Source organism: the organism of the source record quoted next, unplaced genomic scaffold (assembly GCF_019419815.1).
Source record: "Pyrus x bretschneideri cultivar Hongxiangsu unplaced genomic scaffold, Pyrus_bretschneideri_v1 Contig6, whole genome shotgun sequence".
Taxonomy (NCBI): Eukaryota; Viridiplantae; Streptophyta; class Magnoliopsida; order Rosales; family Rosaceae; genus Pyrus; species Pyrus x bretschneideri.
The window spans coordinates 11,040,417-11,062,053 of NW_025999798.1; the positions used below are offsets into that span (position 1 = coordinate 11,040,417).

The 21,637-nt window shown below is 36.8% G+C and overlaps 4 protein-coding genes and 1 long non-coding RNA gene across 6 annotated transcripts; 3 read left to right on the forward strand and 2 right to left on the reverse strand.

The window, feature by feature from the left end:
- The first annotated feature begins 1,354 nt into the window (after positions 1–1,354).
- On the forward strand, positions 1,355–4,971 carry LOC103935859 (VAN3-binding protein). The gene is made up of 7 exons (XM_009345665.3): positions 1,355–1,788; positions 2,191–2,301; positions 2,930–3,350; positions 3,459–3,683; positions 4,045–4,094; positions 4,315–4,372; positions 4,551–4,971. The coding sequence occupies exons 1-7, from the start codon at positions 1,486–1,488 to the stop codon at positions 4,763–4,765; spliced, it is 1,383 nt and encodes a 460-aa protein (XP_009343940.2). The 5' UTR covers positions 1,355–1,485; the 3' UTR covers positions 4,766–4,971.
- Positions 4,972–6,432: 1,461 nt separating this feature from the next.
- On the reverse strand, positions 6,433–8,908 carry LOC103935860 (protein LIFEGUARD 4-like). Its single transcript, XM_048572202.1, has 4 exons — positions 8,511–8,908; positions 8,285–8,398; positions 7,385–7,542; positions 6,433–6,852 (listed from the first exon to the last, which is right to left on the reverse strand). Exons 1-4 carry the CDS (start codon positions 8,758–8,760, stop codon positions 6,649–6,651), a joined length of 726 nt encoding a protein of 241 aa, XP_048428159.1. The 5' UTR covers positions 8,761–8,908; the 3' UTR covers positions 6,433–6,648.
- A 789-nt stretch (positions 8,909–9,697) lies between these two features.
- On the reverse strand, positions 9,698–11,398 carry LOC103935861. The gene is made up of 3 exons (XR_665537.3): positions 11,230–11,398; positions 10,613–10,675; positions 9,698–9,898 (listed from the first exon to the last, which is right to left on the reverse strand). It is a non-coding gene; the product is annotated as an uncharacterized LOC103935861 (long non-coding RNA).
- Positions 11,399–12,599: 1,201 nt separating this feature from the next.
- LOC103935863 (chlorophyllase-2) lies at positions 12,600–17,056 on the forward strand. The gene is made up of 2 exons (XM_009345667.3): positions 12,600–13,056; positions 16,290–17,056. The coding sequence occupies exons 1-2, from the start codon at positions 12,730–12,732 to the stop codon at positions 16,968–16,970; spliced, it is 1,008 nt and encodes a 335-aa protein (XP_009343942.2). The 5' UTR covers positions 12,600–12,729; the 3' UTR covers positions 16,971–17,056.
- A 743-nt stretch (positions 17,057–17,799) lies between these two features.
- On the forward strand, positions 17,800–20,418 carry LOC103935865. Of its 2 annotated transcripts, none has more exons than XM_048571479.1 (4): positions 17,800–18,113; positions 18,256–18,373; positions 18,464–18,616; positions 19,829–20,418. In XM_048571479.1, exons 1-4 carry the CDS (start codon positions 18,106–18,108, stop codon positions 20,012–20,014), a joined length of 465 nt encoding a protein of 154 aa, XP_048427436.1. In that variant the 5' UTR covers positions 17,800–18,105; the 3' UTR covers positions 20,015–20,418. The 2 variants fall into 2 exon arrangements, with proteins under 2 accessions (XP_048427436.1, XP_048427437.1); XM_048571480.1 differs by having other exon boundaries at positions 20,075–20,418.
- The last annotated feature ends 1,219 nt before the right edge of the window (positions 20,419–21,637 follow it).

A 21,637-nucleotide genomic window follows, 5' to 3' on the forward strand; every position in this document is an offset into this window, starting at 1 on the left:
ATGCTCTCGGATAGTGTCTGATGATCAACTTGTCATTAATTTAGGATCAGGATCCTCTCCTGATCTTAAAAACTGACCCTGCTGACAGAGGAGGCCCTCTAAAAGTTATAACAATTGTGACCGTTGAAATTTGATCCAAAGGCTACAAATAGAGGAGGCCCTCTAAAAGTTATAATAATTGTAGCTGTTAGATCAAATTTTAACGGTCACAATTACCTGCTCAGCAGACTCAGTTTTTAAGGGTTAGGAGAGGATCCTGATCCATTAATTTAATCCCAAATTAAGAAAATGAACTCTCACACCCCACATGTTCCCTTGGAGTGAGAAACGCAGAGCACAACTGCTAAAGCAATACCACTGGATCGACCCATATAAATTCATACACGTTTCAACCTCAAGCCGTATGATCGTACCGGAAGATTTTCATTGCGATGTTTTCTAACATTTTCTCGCAATATTTGTTCATTTACCGTTTTCAACATCAGTAACTAATTTTAACTATCTTTTGAATATTCCACTATTATTTTCAACATATGAGGTAAGGAAGAGTGGGACTAAATCCTAAACCCTAAACTTGTGGAGTCATTTTTTAAACGGGTATTGTAGTTCAATATTCTCATATGCAACATGAACTTTTGATATTTAAATTTTGATATTTAATTAATTTTTTAATCCAATTGGATTAGGGAGTGGGCTATGCGTTAAGTCACGTCAACATTTAACAGATAAATTGACAAAAAAATTGTCGGAGGTATGACATTGTAATAAATTCATAAGATGAGGTATGCCATTATAATTTTTAAAACAGGAGATATGAGATTGTGGTTCGATTCATAATTGAGGTAATTTTGTGTAATTTACCTTACAGAAATCGATAAATTTTCATTCTAATCCTAATTCATTATGTTACACTTGTTCCAACACTTATTTATCCCTAAGGTATTGTGCATTGATATACTTTACTACCCCTATTATGTATTTACGATGTTAAACATATTTGAAAAAAAAACTAATTTTAACAAAAAAGAATCGACACCTCATCTACTAAATTCCATTTTAGTCAAAGATTGTGACATTGTTTGCAACGCATACAAGTTTCGTGTTACTAGTACTCTTACCACAGAAGTTTTAAATAAATTTGTCACAAATGTACAAGTTGCATACAAGTCACAACATATTTCTTGTTGGAATATTATTTGGATCCTCGCTCGTAATTCTTCCAAATCTATATTTTCACATCAAATAATCAATTTTTTATTTTTTTTTATTTTTTGCCAACAAAACTTCTCTTGTCCATTATTTTAATTTTATTTTACTAAAATCCAATCCTCTGTACGACCGCATGCTTTGTGCATTTCTCTCTCTATAAAGCTGGCGACCTTCCCATTCTCTCATAGAACCTCTCACTCTTTAACATTCCACTCCCTTTCCTCCGAGCTGGTTCATTTAGTACCACCGACATCACGCTAAACATCCCCAACTCAAATGGACCCGGTACAGGCCGCCGTGTTCCGGCCACCGGAGACTCCCCGCGAGCCCATGGAGTTCCTTTCCCGCTCTTGGAGCGTCTCAGCTCTCGAAGTCTCCAAAGCCTTGGCCCCACCCCCTGGCCAGACCCAACTCACAAACCTCAACCTCAGCTCTGCCGTCAATGGCGGTGGCGGTGGTCCCATACCAGAGGACCTTGCCGGGGAGATAGACGAGAGCGCCACTTTTTCTGGCAACCCATTTTCTTTTGCATCTTCCGAGACCTCTCAGCTCGTCATGGAGCGTATCATGTCACAGTCGGTAAGCTTAGCAAAGACTTTAGCTTTGCAATGTGTAGACAAATTGTGGGATTTTTAAAAAAATTTGGGTTGACCGTGTTTGATTCTCTAGAAATTTGTTTGGAGAAGTTTTAGTCTTAGTTTCTCGTTTTATTTTTTGTTTTTGTATTGCTTCATGGTCTTGTTTTTTAGCTCTCTCATGTCTCAGTTTTTGTTTGGTTCTTTCCTCTGTATTTGGGTTAGGTCGGCTTATTGCCACGTTCTTGTTTTGGTCTCAAAATTTGACCATTTTCTTTGAAGTTTCAAGTTTCCATTTCTGGGCTTCTACTTGGTTCTTCATCATGTAAATAGAAACTGCTCCAAGTCATTTTTTTATTTAATTAATTTTTATTTGTATTATTTTTTTTAATTTATATTTATGCAGCAAGAGGTATCTCCACGAACATCCGGCCGGCTGTCGCACAGCAGTGGTCCTCTCAACGGTTCCTTAACCGACAGCCCACCTGTCTCCCCCTCCGAAATCGACGATGTTAAGGTCGGTAAACTCTGTTTTGTATTTATTTGAGTTTTGTAATCTTTGCCGGCGACCACCGTTCGCGGTTGCCGGAATATATACGAACCACATGGGTAGTGTACTAAGTCTGGGGTGCAGAGCACGAGTATTACTGAGTCTGACTCACTCTGACCCGGTCGAACAAAGTCCCCAGCTTTCCCGCTATCCAAGGGCCCTTTAATTATCCGACCCAGTAGATTACCGAATCCTTGTTCTCTCGCTCTTTCCAATGCAAAAAGTTAATGACTTGCTGCTCGGTTTCGTCTAATCCAGAAAACCCGTCTCGTAAATCTGCATGTTTTCGATGTTCTTCACTAAAATTAATTAGATTGGTGGTAATTTCGATATTCGCAGAGAGTCCCGGATTTCTGTCTATATGCAGAACTAACCACACGGTGGGTGTGACCCAAAAATCCGTTTTTGTAAAAAGTAATGAACCGACAGTGGCACTACTTGCAGAGGAAGTGGGTGTGCGATTAGTTTTTACTATTTACTCACCGCACCCATCTGTTCTTGGGTGGTTTCACATTTCAGTGAATTTATACACAACTAAGGCCTTTTCCATAAAAAACCCAAATCACAATTGACATTGGATTTTGATATGATGCAGTATGGACGCTCTAACAACCACCACAACACCCAATTCAGAGCCGCCACTCCTAGCGGCGCCCCCGTGTCTGGTGGTGGTAAGACGGTGGGCAGGTGGCTTAAGGATAGGAGGGAGAAGAAGAAAGAGGAGGCTAGAGCCCTGAATGCTCAGCTTCATGCTGCTGTTTCTGTTGCTGGGGTGGCTTCTGCCATCGCCGCCATTGCTGCCGCCACTGCCGCCTCATCCGGGTCGGGGAAAGATGAGCATATGGCGAAGACTGACATGGCTGTGGCCTCTGCTGCCACCTTGGTTGCTGCCCAGTGTGTGGAGGCGGCTGAGGCCATGGGGGCTGAGCGGGAACACCTTGCTACGGTTGTCAGCTCTGCCGTGAACGTCCGGTCTGCTGGCGATATCATGACCTTAACTGCTGCGGCAGCAACAGGTACAGAACCTTAATTTGGTCCTGCTAGCGGTATGATTGCAATTAAAGTGTTTACTTTTATATCTTATGGACCATAATGCCCTTGAGGTTTGTGGTGTGGGATTGCAGCCTTACGCGGTGCGGCGACATTGAAGGCGAGGGCGTTAAAGGAAGTGTGGAATATAGCTGCAGTTATTCCTGTTGAGAAAGGCTCAGGAGTGGCTGGTAATGGAAGCAACGGTAATTCCAACAGTAGTTTCAGCGGTGAACTTGTCCCTGAAGAGAATTTTCTCGGCATCTGCAGTAGAGAATTGCTTGCAAAGGGTTGTGAGCTCCTCAAGCGCACCCGCGGAGGTGAATTTCAGTTTGTTTCATTCGTTGCTATTTATTGTTTTTAAAATGTTTGCAATCATATAGTGCCATGACCAAAATTGAGTTATAACTTGTAAGAATTTTTACATGGGAGGAACTTGGAAGATGGTAAGGTTTCTTTGATCTCGAGTGAATGGATGGACTCTCGAATAATTATGTCTTAGCAGGAAATATCTATTTCGACATTACTTTTCACTTCCTAGTCACTTCCTAGTTGTGCTTAAATTACTGGTTGCCACGTTGCGAGCGAAAATTTGAATTTACTTGGTACATCTGTCTGATGATTTCTTGAGATGGAATCTAATTCTGAGTTTCTTTTATCTTTTGCTGTGCTGAATACCAGGTGATCTTCATTGGAAAATCGTCTCTGTTTATATCCATCGAACGGGTCAGGTAAAATTTCGTGCACAACGTCTATCGATTAGTTTCCTATTTCTTATAGGGTAGGGCCAATAATTAGGGCATCAATAGAACTTTTGGTCATGAATGTAAACTCGATGGGATAAAAGTTTAAACAGCAAAGTAGAGAAGAATGACGAAAGAAGTGGATCCAACCCTTTCCTCTTTTCTCTTTTTGTCTCTCTTTAATTTTCAGGAGCTTCTTTTTGTGCAGGTTATGCTGAAGATGAAGAGCAGGCATGTTGCTGGGACCATCACAAAAAAGAAAAAGAGTGAGTGACTGCTTTTGTCTCTGGCTAATTATTTGAGCAGAATGGAGGTGGAGGGGGGGCCGCCTTTGTTCGTTCCATCTGGGGATTCGCAAAAGCTATAAACACTTAAGTGGCAAAGGATCAAAAGTGCCGGCTTTAATTTTTTTTTCTTTCTCTTTTCTGCCTTTGAATTTTACAGATGTGGTGCTGGAAGTGATCAAGGACATGCCGGCTTGGCCCGGCCGCCACTTGCTCGAGGGGGGCGAGCACCGGCGTTACTTTGGGCTCAAGACTGTTATGCGCGGAGTTGTGGAGTTTGAGTGCCGGAACCAGAGGGAGTACGACATTTGGACTCTGGGCGTGTCGAGGCTCCTCAGCATTGTTGCAGAGAGGCACAATAGACATAGGATCTAGATGGGGTTTTCACCTACATGTTGTGAGGGTAAAATTTGGGAGTTTGGGAGCTTGGGAGTAGGATATTTTGGTAAACTTCTGGCTGTGGTATTTACTGTGAGTTTAGTCTGTTGTAAAAAGGTTTATTTAAGGGTAAAAGTTAATCCCAATTGGTCTTTTAGTATTCTGGAATATTTATATATATATAATTATATGTAATTTGGATATTTTTCTTGAATTTTTAATGGAAAAGAAAGAGAAGGGCACAAGAGCATGTGATTTTGTAGTGCCATGTTAATAAGGAAAGAAAAGGAGGATCTTGGACTGGGGCAGTCAAAAAAGAAGGGAAGGAATCTCAGTTTGAGTAAAGAACAAGATACATAGAAGACAGAAACATTGTCCTGATTTGTTAATTTGTTTATTATTGTGGGTTTGGTGCTTTGTTGACCCTTGTTGGGGGTTTTTGGGATTTAGTAAGGTTTTATTCTTCTAGGTTGTGCAATCCATGATTGTCTTTGGTGTTGTTATCTTCCACTTGATAAAGAAGTGGTATTTGGATTAAATGAACGGTGGGAGGGATTAAGAAATATTTAATTAGCTAGAAGGAGAATAAGAGGCTGTGTTAGTCGGAGAATGTTCCAACTAAATTAGTGTTGACGATGATTTGCTTACTAGCAAGTTTTAGTCATCGCAAGCATTAGCATCATTTTAAGTATTTCGAACGAGCTTAAATTTTGAAATTTTTGTATTTAATATTATTATATTATAATAATTAAATGATAACTATTGTGACGATGATGCTCAGTATCATTCAATTATTGTAAAAAATGTACTCTATAAATTTGAGTAGAAGTAAACAATTTAAGATGCTGGTCATTTATATTCAAGTTTGAATTCCTCTTCAATAGTTTAGAGTTGCGTCTTATAAAAGAAACAAATTTTATAAAAGCACTTGGTGAAGAGGTATAAATGTCAAAATCATTTGAGAGAGTTCCTATGATGGAATTCAGACAACAAGTTTAATAAGCAAGAAAAAGCATGTGATTTTCTACGAAACCAACAATTTAGCTGAAGAAAAAAAAAAAAAATCTCAACAACAAAACCATTTTTTATTTTTTATTTTAATTTTAATGGATTATGCCTAAACTGAACTGGATTGAATGTGACAAAAGAGAAAACAAATGTTATGAACAAGGCAAATGGCGGCCTACAAAGAAAGAGATTTATATGTAGTATGGAGTAATGAATGAGAGAGAGCTTTCATTATATTTATTTATATCCATTGACAATTTGAACGTGAATGGACTCTGTTGATTGTTATAGGGAAAGAGATGTGAAAGGATCATGCAAATAGATATTATGCATTGACAATTCGGATATCTCTAACGCCAATTTCCATGCTCAAATTGTTCCTCTCTAGATATCAATATTTATAGAGAAATGTCACATTCGATTTTATTGATACATTTATTATATCGAATTACATGTTCCCAAACAAAGCCTTGTTTCTTACAACAATTTGAGAAGGAACAACTTGAAGGGTTGGATGCACTCCAAACCCAGCCCAATTTGTTTTAGCCCTTACCCCAAACTGCTTTTATTGTCCAAGACTCTAAGTCAATAGCCCACCCCATCCTACTTTGCCATCCTTGTACCGCCATTGTTCTCAATGGTGGAAGAGATCCGAGTTAAAAAATAAATGTGTAAATATCCTTCTGTGAATAGTTCGAAACATATACAGTTAACCAAGTTGATCCTGTTGTAGATCAAGCTATTGTAGCAAAAATGGGTGAATACAGTTGTTATAGACGAAACCATCATAGAAAAACTTCATCTTCGCACGATGAGATGAGTAAAGGAGGCCTCTCTGCACTGCTTACGCTCTAGTTGCTGGTCGTCAATATTTACTTACCACCGCTGATCAAAGAGAGCAGAAACAAGAAGAGTTGGACGATATCAATGTATATGGAGAGTGCACCGAATATGTATTCATCGTAGCTGAGCCTCTTTATCAGATTGTCAGTGTCGTACACAATATAAGCACAGCACAGGAGAGCTCCAATTGCAGAATACACCATCCTTGAAAACGGCCCCAGAGGCAACAATATCTGCATGTTCATTCCAAAACAGACCAAAAAGATAGGATCATAACTAAGGGTTTGGATAACAAGAGATCTTAATAACAAACGTCATATATGATTGCTGATAGCATGGTGTCGGTTTTCCAATGCAATAGCGTAGTTCAGGTGGTACATGGGCTTGGGACACAAAAGTTGAGCTATTAAGCATTTTCGCCAATCTATTTCTGTATGTACATTCCGGAAGATAAAGTTAAGATCATGATTTGGCTAAGAGGAAGTTCTTAATTACAACTGTCCTGTACAATTGCAGATAGCATTGTCGGTTTTTCAATGCAAAAATGTAGTGTACGGATCAAGTGAAAGCATTTTCCAATCTTTTCCGGACCAAATTTGTCCCGTATTGACAAGCGACATGTTTTTTTGCGAGAGAGTGATTGTATATAACAGTTGTAAGCAAGAATATTTATCGAGTGAAATATGAGAAGCAAAGCAATCCAATTAAAGAAGGTGAAATTAAGACATGCATGCATACAGTAAGGTTTAAGAAGGCTTTGGTTACCTGGATGAGACCAAACATCAAAAGCATGAGGGTTGCAGCGAACAAAAATGGCCCGAGGAAGCTGAAGTCCGCGCCTCTCTTCACTGCCCAGAATGTGTATAGAGTTAAGGCGACAACAACCGTAGCAGTCAGAATCACAGCTAGAAGAACGCTCTTCCCTGTTGGCACCAAAGTTATACATACTTCAGATTACCATATGACGAATCAAAACTAAATGAGATGCAACTTGACAGCAATGTGCAGTTAAATAAAATTAAAGATTCTCAGTCGAATACACAACCCAAACCGGCGACACAAAATAAATTAGTAATGAGCAGAGATTGTTTAAATGGGATATTTAATTGTTTGATGTGTTATCAATTCAAACAAATTTCATGTGATTGATAATCCTAGATTAATCATTTGGCAAGAGGATTGTTATGTGATAATCCTAGATTAACCGTTTGGCAAGAGGATTGTTATGGGAAAGTTTTCTTATCAAACAGCTTCGCATGTTTTTGCATGTTATGTTGGAATCAATCAATTTAACATGTCAAGTAAATTGTTCAATATGTCAATTGACAGTCTAACAACGTAACATATCACCCAAAAGGAAAGAAATATAGTTACGTAAATGATTTGAAAAAGGTGGTCACAAAGACAATCATAGATTGAAAACGAAATGCATGATAACAGAAATGTTAGGGACGATCCCTATCGTAACATTTGACACGATATGTTATTAGAAATTCGTTAATTTGGACAACCCATTCAAACAAAATTCCAAAGACGAATAGTTGAAATGAACCGTTTGGACGATCAATCTAAATTTAATCTATCAAGTGCCAAATTCATTGATATTCCAAGAGCATAATATGTTACGAATACAATTAACAGAAACGCAGATAAATAGTTTAATACCTGCTTTGAAGGAACAAGTGAATCCCACCGTAACCGCAAGTAAAATCGTAAAGAGAGTAAGAAGCACATAATTCCACGGATGCTTCTTGTGGTAAAAGTACAACCCAATCGCAACTGCACCAATTAAAACACAATTAGCAACATCCTCAAAACTAAAGAAAATTAAAAATGCACAAATTATCATCAACTTTCACGATCATGGGAGTTGATTAATTTAATTAATTACCTCCAATGGTGGACACCATAATGAAAACGAACGTGACGGTGCCGGACACGGATCTGACGAAGCCGGGAATGGAGGGGATGGACACAACGGCAGAGGCGACACCGACGGTGAGAAGCAGCTGAAAAGCGACGATCATGTAAACCTTCCGAATGAAGGCCCATCGGAGCTGAGGGGTCTCCATCTGATTCGGGTAAAGTTGCCCATTCTGCCCCGACTCCACGTCACCACCCTTCCCGAACGGTAGAGCCATTGACGATGTCACGAGTTCACAGACGATGGTGGAATGGAATCGCTAGGGTTTCGTCGAAGGCGAAGAGAGAGAGGAAGATGAAGGTATTTTTTGTGCGTAGTTTGAAAGGAGAGAAAGCGTGGGAACGTGAGGGAAAATAGGGGAGATTTTGGAGGTATATATATGGGTAAAATTAGGGCCGGTAAGTTGTTATTAGTGGTAGAAAGAATGTGAGGTAAGGAGAATACGTGTTCATTGCGAGTGTTGTATGAACAAAGCATAAGGTGTGAATTGCTTTTAAGGCTTTGCACACTTTGACTAAATGGTAATTTTCTCAATGTGAAATTAATAAATGAAGGTTCCGAGTGATAGTATTAAACACGCATATTACATATATTTATTGCAATTTCACACGTAGAAGTAATTATTGTTATTTGCCATACGAAAATTTAGTTGCTTATCCAATTTAGTGGTTGAAAACATAAGGACTGGCTTTACCCAATTTAGTTGCTTCTCGTGTTTGTTGAAAGGGTAATATTAGGGATATTAAATTTAGAGACTAAATTTTGAAAACTAAAGGATATAAAAGGTTATGATTGGTTTATTACTTAAACGTTGATAAACGCGCTCATTCCTATTGGTGACACATCATTTAATTTGTAAATTTAGTCTCGCTAGCATTACCCTTGTTGAAACCCCAAAATAATGGCACATAGATTGGCCAAGTTGGCCTTATTTTCATATTTTGATTCTTGTTGATTCGAGGAGCCTTCTGTTATTATTCAAGACACTCTCTTAGACATTATATGCCCTCTTGATTTTCTAATAAAATTATACACAATTTTTTTTTTCTACAAATGTGGATAAGAGCTTTGTCACACCCCAAATTCGAAAATAAGGATGATAATCGAATTAGGGCATGAATAGTATCTTAAATTTTTTTTTTTTACAACAAACGTATGATGGAACCAGAGCCATCTAAAAGTTCACTTGAACCTGTTTATTTAATACATTAAGAGTTTAAAGAGTTCAACACTTACAACATACTCTTAAGATACTAAAACACTTTATTCTAAGTACAACTAGGAAACAAGCTCACACACATGATATGGCTATCCATTTAGAGACAGATCATTATCAAGTTCCTCCATACTGGTACCTGCAATAGCTAATAGGGTATTAGCATTTCGTGCCCAATAGGAACCATGCACCCTTTAAGTTCATATATCACAGTAAATCAAAGTGCCACGCATCAAACAAAACGGTAAATACAAATGATATGACCAATAAGTACACAAGAACTCACTCCCTTCTAATCCCGCCAACTAATATTTATCACATCCAAACCCGCACGTCCCATACCATGCTTATACCACTTGGTTCCGAACACTATAAAATATAAGTTAACTCCCATTCCTCCCTTAGCCCCGAATTTTATTAGTAGTTTCAATTTCATTAATATGGGCCCTTCCCCCGACACCTAACTACATGTTCAAGCCTTTCACCCTACGCATTGAACATATATAAGTTTTCAATACTTTGTTTAACCAACTTTACACAACCCAACACTTGACTCTAAAACATGTAAATGCAACCTGAGCATTTAAATTTCACTGATACAATTGTAAACCTCAACATATTCAATCCAGAAATTTTTCCATAGCTTAACCACTAATCAACACATAATAACATTTAACAAAATCAAGATATATAACATACATCAGAGAGGAAACTATCAGTCCATAACACAACAATGACAAACAAATGTTTCCATTCCATCCGAGCATTTCATTACTATTGTAATAGGTATAACTACTAATATCACAAAGATTAAACATGATATAGAACTACAATTGGGAAATAGAGTCCCTACCTTAAGTCCAGCTAACTAGAGTACCTCTCTAAGCCTCCAAAGTGTCCGGAGTCACTCCCATACCTAAAATCACATAAATAATAATAATAAAAGTTAACTTAAAACTAGAAAAAAGATTCAATTTCAACCTATCAAAAGTTTACCCAAATATACCCCTGTCACAACCTCTTGATAAACCAAGCTTAATCCCATATTGTGACCCCATTTTCATCCCTCAAAACTCAATGGAAAAGGATGAAATTACTTGGGTTTTAAAGCTTAACAACCCTAGTTTCTAATCTAATAAGAGTTTCCCAAAACGGATTTAAGAGAAGAAAATAATCAAGCTCCAAAATTGAGTTCACAAACAGTTTAATTTGCAGAAAATCTGCAGATTTCTAGATTTTTTTTCACATTTTCACATCATATTTTCCATAGAAGATCTCAACCAAAATCAATGAAATAAATTGTGCTTTGTTCCTTGTCATGTCTAATTTCAAATATATAGAAGACTTTTGAAAAACATGTAATGGATTGAGAGAAAACAAGAGCCAAAATGAGGCTCATAAAACTGCAGTTTTTCTAGAACTCAAAGTTGCAATGGTAAGAAAATAGAAAATTAACAAATTTAAGCTAACCTTTTGTACCAATCGAAGAATACACCAGCACCCTCTCAGCTCCCTTTTTCCGATTTCCCACTTTTCCCTCTCCGAAACCTCTCACTCTCCTCTAGTTCTTCAAAGAGAGTTAGAAATACTCCCTTTAATCCCATCATTGCATCTCTGTTTAGGATGCTTACTCACCCCCCTTAGGGTTGGTTTGGTATTGCTGTGCTTTGAAAAAAAAGCTACTTTTGCTATGCTCTGAGAATAAGCAGTTGTGAAATAAAGCAGCAGAGTGTTTGGTAAACTTTTTTGTAAAAGTGCTTTTGAAAAAAAAAAAGCAGTATTATAATGTTTGGTAAACTTTTATGTAAAACAGATGTGAAAAAAAGCCGGTTTTTCAAAGCTGGGTTTTGCAGCTTCTTGTTTTTGGCTTTTTTTCATCCAAAACTGTGAAAAAAAACTGAAGCTGAATGTTTACCAAACACAAAAACAGCTCCCAGCTTTTTTTGATACCAGCTTTTTTCAGAATCACTTCAGTACCAAACCAGGCTTTAGACTACCTACATCACCCCGAACATTTATGGACAGAATCTGGATATCTTGGTTCCTCACCATGTGATGGTTGGGAAGAAGAAGAAGAAGAGTTGGGATGTCTACCACGTATAGAGCATCCTTTGTCTGTTTCTTTGTTTTTTATTTTTTTTATTTTTTTTATTTTTTATTTTTTAAACTAAATAATCTTACTCCTATAATATATATATATATATATATATATATATATATATATATATAAGTATGTATATAAAATATATTTTCCAAGTGTTACAAGCTTGGGCAATCTTACTGAATTCTGTGAGAGATTTTGTAGTGGTCATTGTTTCCCTTTCTAGGTTTGCATTCATACTTCTACGAATTAGAAGTTATTGCTTATTTCATACTTCTACAAATTAGATGTCATCACTTAGTACGAATGTAAGATGAAGGAAAAATTAAAGAAATAAGCATGCATGAGCATTTAAAGAGGCTTAAAAGGACTTTAGTTGATCCCATAGGCACAGAGACTAAAATTTGTATAGAGAGATATAAGTTTAAATAAAAATTTCCTTTATGAATTCTTTTGACGTCATTAAAGTTTAATTATCATTTGGATCACATCTTTTTATTTTCATCATTAGATTGAATAAATTAAACAGAAACAACCTACATTCTTAAGAAGATTGTGCAAGAAATAAAAAATGACATGTGTTTATCGTTTTTCTAATTAAAATAAGTTTGTTATGACGTTGAATTGAAAATAAAAGCCCAACATTACCCATCATAAATTTGAGCCCAATACAAAATTCCTTAGAGTCTTGTCCGAGTGCATCCATATATGAAATGTACAAGAGTCCAACTTCAGTGTCAAAATATCTGGGTCACAAAACTGAACCCCTTTTCCCACTCGCATTTGCCCTTCAGTTTGTCACATATGAGGTCATAAATTGATGCCCTTATCCTACAGCTTCTGCGCACAAAAAGTTAGATGCTCTCTCAATGACAGCCATGTCCTCCTCCACTTCTTCTTCTTCGTTTGCCATCTCTGGTACAAATGTTTTTGAGATGGGAAAATTCAAAGTTGTCCTCCAGAGAGTTGAAGCAGCAGAGAGGAGTGGATGCAGCAGCAAAACCAAGTCGTCGTCGTCAACTTCTCCTCCTACTAACCCACCGCCTCCAAAACCACTATTGATTGGCATGCCTTGTGAAGCTGCTGGAGAGTTCCCAGTGTTGCTGCTCCTCCATGGTTATCTTCTCTCCAACTCTTTCTACTCTCAGCTTATCAACCACATCGCTTCTCATGGCTTCATTGTCATTGCCCCTCAGGTCTCTCTCTCTCTCTCCCTCTCTCTCTCTCACATCAAACAGTAAGAATTACACAAAGCGAAGTTTGTTTATGGTCAATTCAATGCTACTCAATTTTAGTCTTGCAGGATTAGCTTTATTAGCATACTAATTAATTCCCATTATCTCCGATTATCTTTTTGGGATTTGCAGGTTGATACTTGATAGATCTTTTTTTTTCCTTTTTTTTTTTTTGGGTATTAAGACGACAAGATTAGTGGTTAGTTGATAGATTAGGAAGTAGGCGGATTTGAACCCATACCAAAATGCAAAGACACAATTTAGTTCCATCACTGTGGTAAATGACACTTGCTAATACTTGTTTTAGTGATACAATCGATATTGGTTGGGTAATGATTTTTACACCTTTTTTACTTTTGCTGCACTCCTCTCTTTATTTCTATCTAACAGGATACGGATCATTTTGATGAGAATCTTGAAAATTCGTGAATTATATATGTTCATTTTACATCATATGATTAGTTTTTGTTAAGTACTGTTTGTGTTTAATTTTAAATAAAAATATTTTAAATAATTTTTGATTGCACAATGTACGATAAACGGCCAAATTGACGGATTCTTAGATCCTCACAAAGAAGATCCGGCGAGGATCCATGTTCTATTTCTATCGCTTTGGTTCTCTCCTTTGACTTTAATCCAAATGCTACGGAATAATCACTTTCTTATCATTAGAGTGTAATGAAAAATATTCATGATCTTTGGGTCGTTTCTGATATTTTGAAAGCCTTATGCAAATTTAATAAAAAGACACTACTTATTTTAAGAAAAATTATAATTTTTTAGACCATATATTCAAACAGAGTTTGACAATTAATATTCAAACTTAATTGAAATCATCATCTCATTCTTACTAATTGAATAATCTTCAATTGCCACGAAATCATGGTATAGGGTCTATTCATGAAAAAATAGAGCACGAATGAAAGAGAGTTATTGAAATACACTTATATTTTTGTGGAAGAAAATAAAACACAAGTTAGTTTTTTATTATTAAAGAAAAGTGAAAGAAAATAATGTACAAATTTTTTAATTACATGACAAAAGTATATTAAGGATAAATTCTACTTAATTAATTATTATAGATAAAATCATATGATGATAATTTTTTTATTGGCAAATTTATTATGTAATGTATAAGAGGATTAAAAAGTTCGGACCTTGTGAGAAAAGTATATTGTTAGCCACTCGGCGCCATTCACCGTCAATAGTTGCCTTAGTCTGCAAGATAAAAAGTGTATGTCACTTTCAATGTTGTTAGCCACTTGTGCCACCCACTGTCAGTAGTTGCCTTAGTCTGCATGGCAAATGATGTATGTCGCACACACTAGCGGCTTTGGCTGTCTTGGTAGGAGAGAATGACTTGCATTCATCAAGTTATCGTTAATTGATATTTTTTAGTCTAATAATGCGTTGATTTGTGCAAATTTTCTTCACAAAGTAATTTATTATTTAGATTAAGATATTACTTAGCGGTAAATTTATTCTAATGTAAATTACTCTTATCGTGAGTACCAAGATGTCAAGGAACCAAAGATAAAAATATCAAAGCTTTTATTTTCAGTACTAGACAAGTTATGGAATTAAAGGGGTTTGGCGTCTTTTATGTGGCATGTTTTGATTGGCACATTTGTATGAACTAAATACACCCAAGTGGCTCAATCCTTTGTTAGACGTGCTAGGGTCTCAAATACGAATTAAGATTCTTTCCTCTTATTTTTTTCATCCCCTTCCATTCCCTCATCTCACATTTTTTATTTTGTCTCTCTTTCTATAAAAAATTAATATAAGATGTTAGTATGGCTTAACCGTGGCTGTTCAAATAGGAGGGGAGGGAAGTGGAGGGAAAAAAAGAGAGGAGATAATCCTATTCCTTCAAATGCTGGCTTTTTCTCATTCACATTTTTGTTCACATTAAGATGAACTAGCCTTCATGTATGCGCGTACTTCATGCATGCGCTTATGCACATGCAGAAGGTATTTTTTGAATTATGGCATGCTACGCGAAATTTATACATTTTAAATGTATTTATATGCGTAAATTGATAAAAGGAAAGTCAAATATTTGAAGTAAATGAATAATTTTAGATCATGCTAGAAGAAATCCCTCATAAACCAATTAAAGCATTTGAATTTACATAATAAAATCGGTCTTTATAGAATTTACGTTAAGAATAGAGAAAATAATGTTTAATAAACAATTGATTGAATCACATTATTGTTAGCTCATTGTGAGATTAAGCCCATCCACATCTCCATTAGTGTATATAATATTGTTTGTTAAAAAAAAAAACAATCATTTGACAATTAATTTAATCATATTATTATCTACGTGCGAAAGATCTTTTTTATAATATGCATTACACACCTCTTAAAATGTTTTAAAAATGTTTAAAAATAGAGAAAATAATATTTAATAAACAACGGACTGAATCACATTATTGTTAGCCCATTGTGAGGCTAAGCCCACATTTCTATCCTTAGTGTAGATCATATCGTTTGTTGAAAAGAAAAACAATCATTTGACAACTTATTTAATTATTTAATTAGATTATTATTCGCGTGCGAAAGACCTTTTTTTATAACCGGCATTACACGCCTCTTAATATATTTTAAACGTGTTTAAAAATAGAGAAATTGAATCACATTATTGCTAGCCTATTGTGAGATACTAATTATTTTTTAAAAAAAAAATTGTACTAACTATTAAAAAAAGTACTGTTAAAATGATGAAAATACCCCTTATTTGATGCATTATTTTGAGATGCCTTGGAAATTTTTGTCTTGGTGGCATTTTTGTCCAACTATTTTTGTTGAAGTTTGGTGACACCAAAATCACTGTTCACCTTTTATGTTCGCTTTTATGTATAGATGCATAGAAAAGTTGTTGGGCATTTTTTATGACAAAATTATTTAAAAATAAATTTACAAAATTACCCTTGCATTATTTTGTGCATTCTTTTTTGTTGCTTTTGATTTTATTTTTTTTTAGCCAAGGGGCATTTTCATCATATTATTTTTTGTCGAAGCCGTAACCCTGAATTGGGGTGCTGGCTTTATATATAAGAGATTAGAGATAACTTGTACTTTCACGATAAACTTCTAAGCGTGATTGTCACGCTATTAAGATGTTATAATTTTTTAGCATGCATTTAATTCTATTTTATTGGCAATTAATTGTTCTCTGTGTTTGACAGTTATATACCATAGCTGGACCAAACACAACTGATGAGATCAAGTCCACAGCTGCAATAACAAACTGGTTATCTAATGGACTTCAACCCTTGCTTCCACGCAATGTTCATGCAAATTTAAGCAAGCTAGCACTTGCCGGCCATAGCCGTGGAGGCAAGGTTTCATTTGCACTAGCTTTAGGGAAAGAAGAAACTGGCACCAGCTTAAAGTTTTCAGCCTTGATAGGCATTGACCCAGTTGACGGAATGGACAAGGGGAAACAAACTCCTCCGCCAGTGCTAACCTATGTTCCTCATTCATTTGATCTTGACATGGCAGTGATGGTGATTGGTTCGGGTTTGGGTGAAGTGAAAAAGAACCCTCTATTCCCTCCTTGTGCTCCAAAGGGTGTTAACCATGAGGACTTCTTCAACGAATGCCGGAAATCGGCATGTTATTTTGTGGCAAAGGATTATGGCCATCTTGACATGCTAGATGATGAGACCAAAGGGATTAGAGGGAAAGCAACGTATTGTTTGTGCAAAAATGGGAAGTCTAGGGAGCCCATGAGGAGGTTTGTTGGAGGGGTTGTGGTTGCTTTCATAAAAGCTCATTTAGAAGGTGATAGTAGCCACCTATTGGCTATAAGAGAAGGGGTTGAGACTTTGCCAATAGAGCTTCAAAGTGTTGAATTTCTTTTGTGAATTTTAGATGCATTGTAGATATGTTGCTTCACTACAAATGTGAGAAGGATGCTTCAATTAATTGCATTTAGCTTTTTGAGTTTCAAGGGGATGCATAGACTTGAGCAGACATAGTCATGTTAGTTGGAGCGGAGGTGATGCAGAGACTTGACCAGACGTAGTCATGTTAGTTGGAGCGGACGTACTCCCTTATATGCACTCAAGTTTGAATTTTTCTTCCTACAATTTAGATTAGTTTAAAGTAGGATATTACTTATATTAAGTAAAAGTGACAATGCATATAGATACACCAAATAATTATGGTTATGCAATTGAGCTCAATTTTATTTTTTGTCAAATAATTGTGGTTCATGAGATTCAAATTTTTGATTTAGATAAAGCAATATTGTGGGAGATGGAGAATTGAACTTGAAATCTCAAATGGAAAGTTAACCAACAAATTTATAAATCCCTACATGAAATTCGAACTCAAAACCTCATTAAGTAAAATCGTAACTTGATGGAGACTAGGTGTCACAAAACGAGTGTGTGCTGATTGAGTTAAAATTTGTTAGATGGATCTCTAACAATAACTTAATGAATTTATATTTCTTAAGGCCCGACCCATTAGGGGTGGGTTGAAAAAACTGGAAATCAGAAAAATGGGGTCGAAAACTAAACTAAGGCTGAAAAAATTGAACCGAATCGAATTTGGTTGGGTCGGTTTCAGTTTCTAGGGTTTGGAAACCGAACCATACTGAACCGAAGTTCTTCAAAACGATGTCGTTTTGTAATTATTTTATCAATTTATAAACCCATTCTAAAGGGCATCGTTCTACACCGACTCCACTTCTACCGTGCAGTCCAACCCAAGTCCCTAACCCTGTCCGCGGATTCCTCTCTGCTCTCTCCCGTTTTCCCAGTTCGCGTCGCGCAGCAGCCTCCTCTCTCTCTCTCTCTCGGTCTTCAATCACTCTCTCAAACTCTGTCGCTCATTCCCAGCGGTGACCCGCGACTCTCTCGGCCGTCAGTCTCTCATCTCGCCGTCAGCTTCTTCTTTTTGCTGAAATAGATTAACACCGGCTGGCTTGTTGTGGGTATCGGAGCGCTCTGTTATTACAATTTTTTGTCAGCCTCAAGCTCTGATTTTAGGGGGATGAAGATGTATGTCTTTAACTTTTTACTTATTTCTAATTAGGTTAGTTTATATGAAAGTCCGTTTTTAAGGCTTTTGTAGAAGTTTCGTATTATTATTTTCTTAATGCTGGTGGTGTTATAAATTCCACATTTAAACAATTTTTTGCAGTTTACAGGCCAATTCCGGTGTGCTTACCAATTTTGATGTGCTCAACTTTCTAAAGTCCAAAGGGGCTTCAAAACATCTAGCACGGGTTCTTGCTAATGTAGCGCCATCTGAGTATAAGGTAGTAATGATATTTATATTTCCACCACCCATTCCCTTTTTTATCAGTATTGTTGTGAGAAATGATGTGTTGTTTATTTCCCTTGCTTAGGTTTTTGATTACTTGGTTGCGACTCCTGCTTGTACTCAGACAAGAGAGAGTATTCATGAGTTCAAGGAGAAGTGTAAGGAATATGACCTTGCAGAAGCTGAGGTGCTCAATATCATCAACTCTAGGCCATATAACGTCGTTGGAATCTTCCCGGTGTGTTATACTACTTTGATTGATAATCTGTTTCTCTTACGTATCTCATTGATTCTAGTAATGACTGTGATGCTTCTTTCTTGATGGTTTCTGTTTCATTTATATTATGATTTGTGTATATTATCATGATGCCTGTTGTTTCGTGTATCGGGTTTATGTGATCACACCGTATCTGCAGCTAATTGCATTTGTCTTTGTACCCTGCATTGTGGGTGGAATAGGAACCGCATATAAGTGGGCTAGGGAAAAAAAATTAGGAACACTATATCTTGCGCAGAGAAAAATTATGAGCAGAATGCTATGCTTTCTATTGCTTGACATGAATTTACTGATTCACATTATGTAAGTACGGTAAATCATTGGCTGGGTACCGCGTATTTTATTTCTCCATTCTGTAGTCTGTCAACCTGAAATAATTATTTGTGACCATTGATATCAGAAAATTATCAACTCTGTGTACAACTGAGTTAACAATGTTACCATGGCGTTTTCATTAAGGTTGAACTTTTCAAGACTTGGGATCAAAACAAAGCTGCCTTATTCGCTAACGTGATAATTGAGAATTCATGGATTTATTCAGTGTCTACTGTTTATGATGAATTAGTGTCTTCCCAAATTGTGGAATGGTCTAGTGCGTTTTCTCTTCTTGTTGTCTGTGCTTAGAGAATCTATGAACACCTTGTTGGATTACCATGTTCTTGGTGCATACACATTATCTTTTGTTTTCTCATATATCATTTTGGTTCACGACATGTAGTAAATATTATTGCAGTTAAGCATGAGCCCGCACGAATGCATTTTGTCTTGATGTTCCTTTGTGCAATGACCTCAAAAGAGAGCTACCATTTTCGAATAACGAAGCCTTTTCAGGCTTAACAATGCCACGTGCAAATTTTGAAAATCAAACCCACACCATGACAGTAAGGCTGAGCAGAACAGCTACAAAGTCGTACACCACCGCCCTTTTCTCTCAATAAATCCACCAATTTACTAAAGACACCAGTCACCCATGAAAACATAGTAAATGTAGGCTCCTTCTTTGTGTAATGACATAAGATCGCCATTGCCTCTGTGCCATATAGGCTCCTAGTATAATTTTCCTACTTGTAAACTAAGAGAAACTAGTGTAACGTTCCTGCTTTATTGTAATTTATGGAACTTGTCAACTTACTTGCAAATTTGCTTTGTTAATTTCTTTATGGTGTCTCACAGATGATAGAGGATATCGATAACCGTCTAGGAGATAAAATTCAAGATCTAGTAGATATGGTGGTAGAAGTGTTACCATCTCTACCCGTTCCAGCAGCAACTTACGATAGTGAGGCAAAAACCACGGATGCAGAAAAAATTGAAGATGAGAACGATAATGATGAAGAGGAACCAATTGAGACAGAATGATCAGAAGGATTCCAGCATCAATGATCGAAGTTTAAGTCTCGAAATTTTCTTCACTTGTAGGTTTATGGTCTCAAATCAAGTTTATCATGAGCAACTATTTACTGTCCATCTTGTATACTTGGATTGCATTTGTGGTTTCGCAAGCGACTGTCGAATGTTGTCATGATAGCAGGAATGAAGAAACTTATAGGTCGTGGTTTCTTCTATTTTGGTTGTGGTTCAAGTAAACTTCTCTGGTTGCATGTCATTCACTATTTTGCCCATAAGAAACTGAAGTTGTTTGAAGGAGGATTTACATGGATTTGTCTTCCCTAATTGTTTGAAGGAGAATTTACATGGCATGGGTACACCTCCACGATGGTGTTTCGTGCCCATGAAATAAAAGACGTGTAAATTTTTATCCACATCTTTGATTGATTGAAGTTACTCTTTGTTTGGAGAGGTTCCAAGGTTCGACATCTTCCTCATTGTCAAATATAATAATTAAAACGGACAGGGTTACATGAGAAAATACAACTTGTATTATCCTTCCTTCAATTTAATTTCTTTTAAACGAAAAACTTGGGTTACAGTTACAGAGTGTTATTTTCACGTGTGATTATATCATCAGCGCGAGGCGACATCGTAATTGAAAAAAATTGTCTTCCGTTGAATTAATTAAAGTTTGGTATATGGATATATAGAGTAGAACAAAAGTGTTGGACTTACAATGGTACCCTTTTTATATGACTGAAAATGAAAGATCCCACTTCTAAATAATTGACTTCCATTTGTAAAAGTGACGTTAGCTAGGGAGGTTCAACATAATACGACCTCGATTATTTTGGTTGGCGTACGAGTAAATGCTCTTAATCACTAAAGCTACAATTATACTGCAACGAGGTATACTTTTATCGAATGTCTCTGAAGGAACATTGCAGCTGCCAGGTAGGGATAAAACTTAGGGTTCAAGCAAGAGTAAACTGTCAAATTTCCTATGCATACAGAAGGGAAAACACACTTGTTAAGTGAATGGGTTCTCACACGGTTTTATCACCTATCCTGTGCCTCCGACTGCAGATACTATGTCCGTGGTGATATGCGTCTCGGAGCATTTGTCAAGTTTGAAGTCGGACAGCGTATTTTTGTCTTGTTCAAAAACACTAAACCTGCCTCTGGTGAGCAAAGCTGCAATTTCTTTTCTTGTTTATTAAGCAATATGTTGTTCCCAAATTATTGATGGTTGTGTTTTCCTTGATTCTTGCACCATTGCAGAGACCTTGATGTTTGAAAATGATGCGGAGATTAAGGATGAAGATAAATTTCTTCACAGGACCTACACCGGAAAACAGAAACACGTGGTCGGTGCTGCAAGGAGTGGCATAATTCCTCGCAGGGTCAGGAGGAAGACTAACGCTAATAGAGCTGCTGCAAGGAGTGACATAGCTCCTGGCAGGGACAAAGACGGGTTTGTTCGAACCACATACAGTGGAAAAGGGAGAGGAGGCTGGACCAGCTGAAGAGCTCTGAGCCAATGATCTGAGCTGCTTAGATGGTATGTAGTTTTAAGACTCGAAACTGATCTTTGAGAATCAATGGCATTGCGACTTCAATGTGAAATGTTCTGTTGCCAACTCTTATTAG

Bases quoted from the DNA above. Each gene is read 5' to 3' on its own strand.
- LOC103935863 (XM_009345667.3), top strand. From the start codon at position 12,730: ATGACAGCCATGTCCTCCTCCACTTCTTCTTCTTCGTTTGCCATCTCT. The intron at 13,057-16,289 runs GTCTCTCTCTCT...TGTGTTTGACAG, and splicing joins TCATTGTCATTGCCCCTCAG to TTATATACCATAGCTGGACC.
- LOC103935865 (XM_048571479.1), top strand. The intron at 18,374-18,463 runs GTAGTAATGATA...TCCCTTGCTTAG, and splicing joins TAGCGCCATCTGAGTATAAG to GTTTTTGATTACTTGGTTGC. The intron at 18,617-19,828 runs GTGTGTTATACT...GGTGTCTCACAG, and splicing joins ACGTCGTTGGAATCTTCCCG to ATGATAGAGGATATCGATAA.
- LOC103935859 (XM_009345665.3), top strand. From the start codon at position 1,486: ATGGACCCGGTACAGGCCGCCGTGTTCCGGCCACCGGAGACTCCCCGC. The intron at 1,789-2,190 runs GTAAGCTTAGCA...ATATTTATGCAG, and splicing joins AGCGTATCATGTCACAGTCG to CAAGAGGTATCTCCACGAAC. The intron at 3,684-4,044 runs GTGAATTTCAGT...GCTGAATACCAG, and splicing joins CCTCAAGCGCACCCGCGGAG to GTGATCTTCATTGGAAAATC.
- LOC103935860 (XM_048572202.1), bottom strand. From the start codon at position 8,760: ATGGCTCTACCGTTCGGGAAGGGTGGTGACGTGGAGTCGGGGCAGAAT. The intron at 8,399-8,510 runs GTAATTAATTAA...TAATTGGTGCAG, and splicing joins TATGGTGTCCACCATTGGAG to TTGCGATTGGGTTGTACTTT. The intron at 6,853-7,384 runs GTAACCAAAGCC...ATGAACATGCAG, and splicing joins TGATGTTTGGTCTCATCCAG to ATATTGTTGCCTCTGGGGCC.